General features: G+C 41.6%; 1 protein-coding gene across 1 annotated transcript; it reads right to left on the bottom strand.

The window, feature by feature from the left end:
* Positions 1 to 2353: 2353 nt before the first annotated feature.
* Positions 2354 to 3710, bottom strand: LOC103676311 (olfactory receptor 24). Its single transcript, XM_008705468.2, has one exon. The coding sequence runs from the start codon at positions 3293 to 3295 to the stop codon at positions 2354 to 2356; it is 942 nt and encodes a 313-aa protein (XP_008703690.2). The 5' UTR covers positions 3296 to 3710.
* Positions 3711 to 8481: the final 4771 nt, after the last annotated feature.

The following is an 8481-nucleotide window of genomic DNA, read 5'->3' as shown; positions in this document are numbered from 1 at the left end:
TGGTTCCCTTCTCCTGACTCTCCGTTCCCACCTCCTTCATAGGAAGACTTTCTTCTTGGCCTGATTAGGTCTCAGCTCACAAGTCGTCTTACTGGAGACCAACTGCTCTCGGAAATGCCCACATTAAAATACCTCCCTCCACCTGTCTCTGTCACATATTCTCCATTATCATTATACCTTTGAAGTCCCTCTCACCACTGGTAATTATCTGACATACTGATTATTTCTTTGTTGTTTTCCCTGCTGAAATGAAAATGGTTGCTTTATTATCCCAGTGCTTAATTTTATTTTTGAAAAAATTACTATCAGTAAAATTAACTTCTTTTTTCTGCTGTCTAGTCCTTGGAATTTTATCCCATGTATATAGATTTGTGGGATCTGGGGAGATAGAGCATTTAAATTTTTTAGTACCTTCGAAGTCATTGCTCTAACAGGATACGGAACAGTTCCACTCCCCAGAAAATTCCTTGGTACGAAAGCTTGTAGTCATAGGAAAGGGCTTTTTTCCCCTCTCTCTCTTGCTTACGGCTCTATTGCCAGTGTTGAGAATATTAGCTGGCATAAAGGACACTTGGTAAATATTTGTTGAATTAATTAATTAAACATTTATCGATGCCAGCAAATGTTGGAAGTTGATATTGCAGGGCTCCCGGGACAGATCTCTCCTGGAGATGAGACCTTCGCTTTTTAACACAAAACAAGACAGAGATAGTTTGGCTGACAGGCTCTTAAGAGATTTTTATTGGCACCAGGCATCCCCCATTGCATTGCCTCCCCCAACCATCACTGTAACTACTCGCACACATATGGCAGGGGGACCTACCAGGAGAAAGCTGTGGTTCAGCTATCGGCTGAGTTTTGGTTGTTCCAAAAAAGCCCGGACCAGATGATGGGTTCCCTACAGCAAACTCCACTATTCTTAAGTTCTGGGTTCTATTCACCAGAGTATCCCCAGAAAGCAACCCCTTTCCAGCCTACAACAGGGCCAGGTCTGGAGGTCTGTTTGTTCAACGGAGAAAGTCTCATTTAATTCTCTCGGAAGGAAAGTAACATAAGCAAACTGGAGGTACAAATTGTTCAAAGCCATTCTGCTTAAGATGATGTCAGCTCCTTAGCACCGTTTGAAAAATTCTGGCCCCATTCACTGCTCATTCAGCCCAGAAATAGAGCCCAAACCCACTGCTCATTCCATTTGGGTTGTGAATCTCCAGATAAACATTAGAATGACTTCACAATACACACAGATGAGATGCATTGCTCTCCTGGGGGCTAGAGAATGAGGAAATGAGACAGTGGAGTAGAACAGGGGAGGAGACACAAGGAAAACCTACAAGTAACTCTCATCTCTGTTGTTACTACTCACATGAATTCCACAGGCACATATGGTGACTGAGACCTGCCGCGGCTTCTCCTTCTGGCTTACACATTCGAGATTCAACGGATTGGTATTTTCCTCTTTGGCTACAAAGACTTATACCATCAAGTGAGTCCTCATTTTCCTAGTGCATGGTCTCAACATCTTTCTCCCCGTGCCTTGTACAAATTTCATCTAGCACACGCCATCCTGCTCCCCCCAGAAGACAGAATAGGAGTGGGGGTGCATGATGCAACTACATGCTCCCTGACTTTGGTCCCTGGAAGTCAATGAACCATCTGGTTCTCAGGAAAAAGCCAAACTCTTGAGTTGGTCCCAAAGTCCTTCTTGACCTGGCATTCTCCAAGTCATTCGCCATAAATGGATTTTTCACTTCACAAATGCATCCTTCTCTCTCTGTCTCTTGCTCTCTGACCTTTTCATATACTGGTTTTCTCTCTTTTTTTATACTCTTTCTCCTCATATTTGCCTGAAAAGCATCATCTTATCCTTTGAGGTTTAGAATCATCTCTTCCAGGAAGCCTTCCCTGATTGCCCTTCCAGATTCTGTAGGGTGTTCCTACTCTATCCTATCCTGGCCCTCACGTGCATATTTCATCCAGTCTCTTCTCCCACATTCAACTGTAAACTCTACACAATAGGGACCTTGTGTCTCCTGCTCGCCACTCCCTGGTCAGCACTTACAGCAAGCCCAGAATACGAACTCCATAAGTATTTGTTGAGAGCTAACTGGATTTTGAACCAGGATAAATCCAATCTGATCTTTCTGGGAAGACAGCATCAGACATACCCAAAAGGACCCTGACTGGTCCAAGTGATTGAGAAAATAGTAACAGGGCCATCTTGAGATTTCCTTTTAAACTTCCGCAACTCAAAATCCAAAGTGGCTACTCTCCCACACCGTGCAATTCCATTCTTTTGCCCAAGACCTTAGATGTTGAGATCCGACTTTCCAGAAGTTTTCAGATGTCCTTGTGGTCAGGAAGATGAAGTAATTTTTCTGTTGACAAGCTTCCTCAGGGCGCCCTTCAGATCCCGGTTCCTCAGGCTGTAGATAAAGGGGTTCAGCAGGGGGGTGACCGCCGTGTACATTACAGCAGAGGCTTTCTCCTTCACAGCTGTGCGCACAGAGGAAGGACACAAATAGACCCCAATGGTGGTCCCATAGAAGAGAGCAACCACAGACAGATGGGAGCTGCAGGTGGAAAAGGCTTTCTTCCTGCCCCCTGCAGAGGGGACCTTCATGATGGCCACAATGATGCAAGCATAGGAGGCCAGGATGCAGAGGAAAGGTGTGGCTATCACCATCCCGGCCACGATGAGCACAAAGATCTTGTTCACAGAGGTGTCAGTGCAAGAAAGCCTGAGAAGAGGAGTGAGGTCACAGAAGTAGTGAGGAATCTTGTTGTTCCCACAGAAAACCAGGCGCACCATCAAGAGGATATGAGTGAGGGAGATGAAGCAGGAAAACACCCATGGGCCACCAGCCAGCAGGCCACAGAGGCGTGGGTTCATGATGGTGGTGTAGTGTAAGGGGTGACAGATAGCCACAAACCTGTCATAAGCCATCACAGCAATCAAGACACTGTCCATAATGCCAAAGAAATGGAAAAAGTACATCTGGGTCAGGCAGCAGGGATAGGAGATTGACTTGCTCCTGATCTGGATGCTGACCAGCATCTTGGGGACTGTGTTGGTGGCCAGACCGAAATCAACCAAGGAGAGATTGGCCAGGAAGAAGTACATGGGGGTGTGGAGGTGGGAGTCGGAGCTGATGGCCAGGATGATAAGCAGGTTCCCCACTACCGTGACCACATACATGCAGAGGAACAGAGCAAAGAGGAGGGTCTCCTGCTCTGGATTTTCCGAAAGCCCCAGGAGGATGAATTCGGATGCACTGGTTTGGTTCCTTGGTTCCATGGGTAATATTCCTCTGGAAGTATTGAAAGGGAGACGTTACAGGAACGCTACAGAGTTGATTCTGGAAGATCAGATGAGATTACAACCAATTGCCCATCCAGACTAAGTATAACACCTGTTTATATACGGGTTACATCTTGAAATATTGCGGAAGCATTTACAGCAACTCATGTCAAGGTTTGGTAGTAGGACCCTCCTATGAGTATTCCCATTTCAGAAAAATATTGAGAGAGTTTTCCATGCAAGAAAACTTACTGAAAACAAAACAAAACAAAACACTAAGGGATTTACTTCAGGATAAAACAAATTGAATTAAAAATAAGCAATATCCAGGAAGCAATGAACACCCAAGTAACCTGATTATATGTAGAAAAAAATAAACAAAATGCTGAGTTTTAAAATAATAATAACTCACATAAACAAGATAGATTAAGACACCAGGGAACAATTATACGTACTACAGGAAGAGGAATTAGAATAAGTTGAAAGTTTCTTGCACTGAGTTGTGGGAGAATAGAAATGTATTGAGTATTTTGGACTTTCCACATGACTAAAGTTTGGGTGTAACCACAAAATAATGGACATAGAATTTGTAACTTGTAAATTATAGTAGGTTTGTTATAGAACTAAAGAGATTTTGGTCGAACCAGTTTAAGTCAGGAAAGGAAATATAAAGAAGCAAAGAAAAATCACAAAATATATGGGTGATTCCGACAAATGTTTAAGTGGCTTTAACTAATCTTTAAAAACAGAGACTCTCAGATTGGACAAAGGAACAAAATTCTGGAACTTGTGTGTGCAACAGATATGCCTAAAGTGTAATGACATGGAAAGTTTGACCATCAGGAAATAATAAAGGTATATCAAGAAATACTAACCAGGGGTGCCTGGGTGGCACAGTTGTTAAGTGTCTGCCTTTGGCTCAGGGCGTGATCCTGGCGTTCTGGGATCGAGCCCCACATCAGGCTTCTCCACTAGGAGCCTGCTTCTTCCTCTCCCACTCCCCCTGCTTGTGTTCCCTCTCTCGCTGGCTGTCTCTCTCTGTCAAATAAATAAATAAATAAAATCTTAAAAAAAAAATACTAACCAAAATGGAGATGAACAGCTTATGTTAGGCTATGTGCTGCTGAAGCAAGCTGGAAGACGGGCAGCTTGTCAATATCGGATGAGTCATACTTAAGGCAGAGGCATGAAAAGGGATAAGGAAAGTCATTATATCATAATAAAAGGAAAATTCACCAGAAAAAGAAAAAAAAAATCAAACAGCTACTAATATGCATTTAATAGCACAGGCTTACAATATATAAAGAAAAAACTAACAGAACTGTAAGGAAAACATGATAAATCACATCATTTTAGGGGATTTTATCGTATCTTTTTTAGTAGTTGAGACACCGGGGATGGAGGGTTGCAAATTTTTAGTAAGGGTATAGAAAATCTGAGTAACACAATTAACCAGCTTGATTTGAGCATTACATGAAATTATCAGAGAATCCACATGTTTTTCAAGGACACATATCTCCAAAAATCAGCAAAGGTTAATATCAAAGAATACATATCGAACAGAGCATGTTTTCTGATCATGATGTAGTCAAATTAGAAATCAATAACAAAAGATAATCAGCCTCTTCCTATATGTTTGGAACTTTTAAAAGCACATTTAAAAATAATGTATGCATCAAAGCAGACATCATCATTGAAACCAGGAATATTTATACTTTTTAAAAAACCTATCCATCTTTCTATTTATCACTTATCTATCTATCTATCTATCTATCTATCTATCTATCTATCTATCTATCATCTATCTACCTATGTAGATATATAGGTATAGATATACACAATGTAATATTATGAGCCTTTTAAAGGATGACATCTTGCCATTTGCAACAACATGGGTGGACCTAGAGGGTAGAATGCTAAGTGAAATCAGACAGAGAAAGACAAATGCCATATGATTTCACTCATGTGTGGAATCTAAAAAAACAAACGGACAAACAAAAAACAGAATCAGACCTATAAATACAGAGAACAAACTGATGGTTGCCAGAGGGAGGGGGTGGGAGGATGGGCAAAATGGGTGAAGGGGAGTGGGAGATACAGGCTTTCAGGGAATGAATGAAGTCACAGGAATAAAAGGCACAGCATAGGGAACACAGTCAATGATGTCATAGTGTTGCATGGTGACAGATGGTGGCTGGACCTGTGGTGAGAATAACATAATGTCTAGAGAAGTCGAATCCCTAGATTGGACACCTGAAACTAGTGTAACACTGTGTCAACTATACTCAAAAAGAAGCAACCCCCAAAACAAAAAAACTTACCTAAACCAAGGAGATGCAGGTAAACCAGTATGTAGAAGCAAATTCATGTTCTTAAATGCGTAATTTAGAAAACAGAGCTTGAAACTTTAGAACTACTGAAGGTCCTAAGAGAAGACTTCCACAATTAGATTACATGATCATGCTCGCTCAGTTCATATTCCTGTTTCCCTTTAGTGATGACTTACTGGGTGATGTCATGGAGACGGCAGGACAGTTTTCCATCTTCCCTGCAAAAAAACACCAAGTTTGACAATTATCCATCAACCAGAGTATGTGTGTAGGAGTCCGGGGTCCAGTGGAGAAGTTCCAGCACACAGCTAGAGCAAAAACAACCTGAGATTTGATACTTTGAAGAGGTAAGAGGAACAGCTTCACTGCAGCCATGGTCACACTTCCCCAAAGCAGCACAGCTCAGTGCCCAGAAGACACCCTCAGCCCTTGATTTTTCCAAAGGGGTAAAGTGAGAGCTTTTGAGTGTTTGACTCCCCCAGCTGTGCAGGAGGCTGCCAAAGGGACCCACTTCCTTCTCACCCCATGCACAACACTGAGGGGAGCTACGTGACTGAGGGCAGGGAAAGGCTGGGAGCCTCTCCAACTATGAGGAATTGAGAGAAAACACACAAACTTGAGCATTTCAGGGCACCACCCCAGGGAAAGCAAACTGGAGGCTGTCAGCCTCTGGCCTGGCTTTGCAGGATCAAGAGAAGGTATACAGTCTTAAGAATGCCCCCTCCCCATGGGGACAAGAAGTATGGAGCAGGTGTATTCATTGAAAAGGTCTAAAAATCCATTGAAAAACCTAAGAACCCCTAGAAGGGCTAACAGAGGGATTTTTACCCCAAAGCCAGTCAGGAAAGACTGAAGGAGGTAACTGCTTCTTCGAATGTGAAAACATCAATGCATGATTTCAGGGAACATTAAAAATCAACAAAACATGACACAACCAAATGATGCAATAATTTTCTAGTAACTTACCCTTAAGAAATACAGATCTATGGGGGCGCCTGGGTGGCACAGCGGTTGAGCGTCTGCCTTCGGCTCAGGGCGTGATCCCGGTGTTATGGGATCGAGCCCCACATCAGGCTCCTCTGCTATGAGCCTGCTTCTTCCTCTCCCACTCCCCCTGCTTGTGTTCCCTCTCTCGCTGGCTGTCTCTGTCTCTGTTGAATAAATAAATAAAATCTTAAAAAAAAAAAAAAAAAGAAATACAGATCTATGATCTGCCTGATGAAGAATTCAGAATAGATGTTTTAAGGACACTCAACAAGCTACAAGAAAACACGGAAAGGGGGCACCTGGGTGGCTCGGTCGGTTTTGTCTGACTCTTGATCTCAGCTCAGTTCTTGATCTCAGGGTCGCGAGTTCAAGCCCCACATTGGGCTTCACGCTGGGCATGGGGCCTACTTAAAAACACAAACAAACAAACAAAAACACAGAAAGATAACACAATGAAATCAGAAAAGAAATACATGCACATGATCTTATATATAGAAATCCCTAAAAACTCCACACACTCACACACACACACACACACATGCACACACACAAACACACACATAAATGGTTAGAACTGATAAATGACTCAGTGAAGCTGCAGGATATGAAATCAAGACATAAAAATCAGTTGCATTTCTATACACTAACAATGATCTGAAAAAGAAAGAAAACAATCCCATTTACAATTGCACCCAAACAATAAAACACTCAGGAATAAATTTAACCAAAAAGATAAAAGATCTGTAAACCAAAAATTAAAACACCGATGAAGGAAATTGAAGAAGACACAAATAAATGGAGAGACATTCTGTTACCTCAATTGGAATAATTAATATTGTGAAAATGTTCCTTCTACTCAGAGTGACCTACGGATGCAATGTAATCGCTATCAAAATTCCAATGACATTTTTCACAGAAATAGAGGACATGGTCTTAATATTTGTATGGAACCACAAAAAACCCCCAAAAGCCAAAGCAATCTTGAGAAAGAACAAAGCTGGAGGCATCACAGTTCCTGATTTCAGCTATATTACAGAGCTCTAGCAATCAAACAGTATGGTACTGGCATAGAAACACATAGATGTGTGGAACAGAACAGAGAGCCAAGAAATAAACCCATGCATCAACGGTGAACCGATCGTTTACAAGGGTGCCTAGAACACACACTAGGGAAAGGATAGTCTCTTCAATAAATGGTGTTGGGGGAACGGAATATTCACATTCAAAAGAATGAAAGTGGACTCCTATTTTACACCACTCACAAAAAACAACTCAAAATGCATTAAAGACTTAAATGTAAGATCTGGATTCATAAAACTCCTGGAAGAGAACATAGGGGAAAGTTCCTTGACATCAGTCTTGGCAATAATTTGTTTTTATATGACACCAAAAGCATAGGGAACAAAAGCAAAAATCAACAAGTGGGACTAGAGCAAACTACAAGGTTTCCACACAGCAAAGGAAGGAATTGACAAAGAAAAAGGCAAGCTATAGAATGGGAGTAAATATTTGCAAACCATATATCTGATGGTGGATATATCCAAAATATATAAGGGATTTATACCACCCAATAACAAAAATGCAAATAACCCAATTAAAAATGGGCAAAGAACCTGAATAGACATTTCTCTAAAGAAAAGAGACGAATGGCCAACGGGTACATGAAAATGTGCTCAACACCAGGGAAACACAAATAAAAATCACAACGACAGATCACCTCACACCTTTTGGTGGCTTTTACCAAAAAGACAATATACAACAACTGTTGGTGATGATATGGAGAAAAGGGAATCCTTGTACAGTCTTGGTGGAATGTAAATTGGTGCAACCACTGTGGAAAACAGTGTGGAGGTTCCTCAAAAAGTT

Source organism: Ursus maritimus, unplaced genomic scaffold (assembly GCF_017311325.1).
Source record: "Ursus maritimus isolate PB19 unplaced genomic scaffold, ASM1731132v1 scaffold_14, whole genome shotgun sequence".
NCBI lineage: Eukaryota > Metazoa > Chordata > Mammalia > Carnivora > Ursidae > Ursus > Ursus maritimus.
Note: the sequence above shows the minus strand (reverse complement) of the source record. Positions and strands in the feature narration are given on the sequence as shown.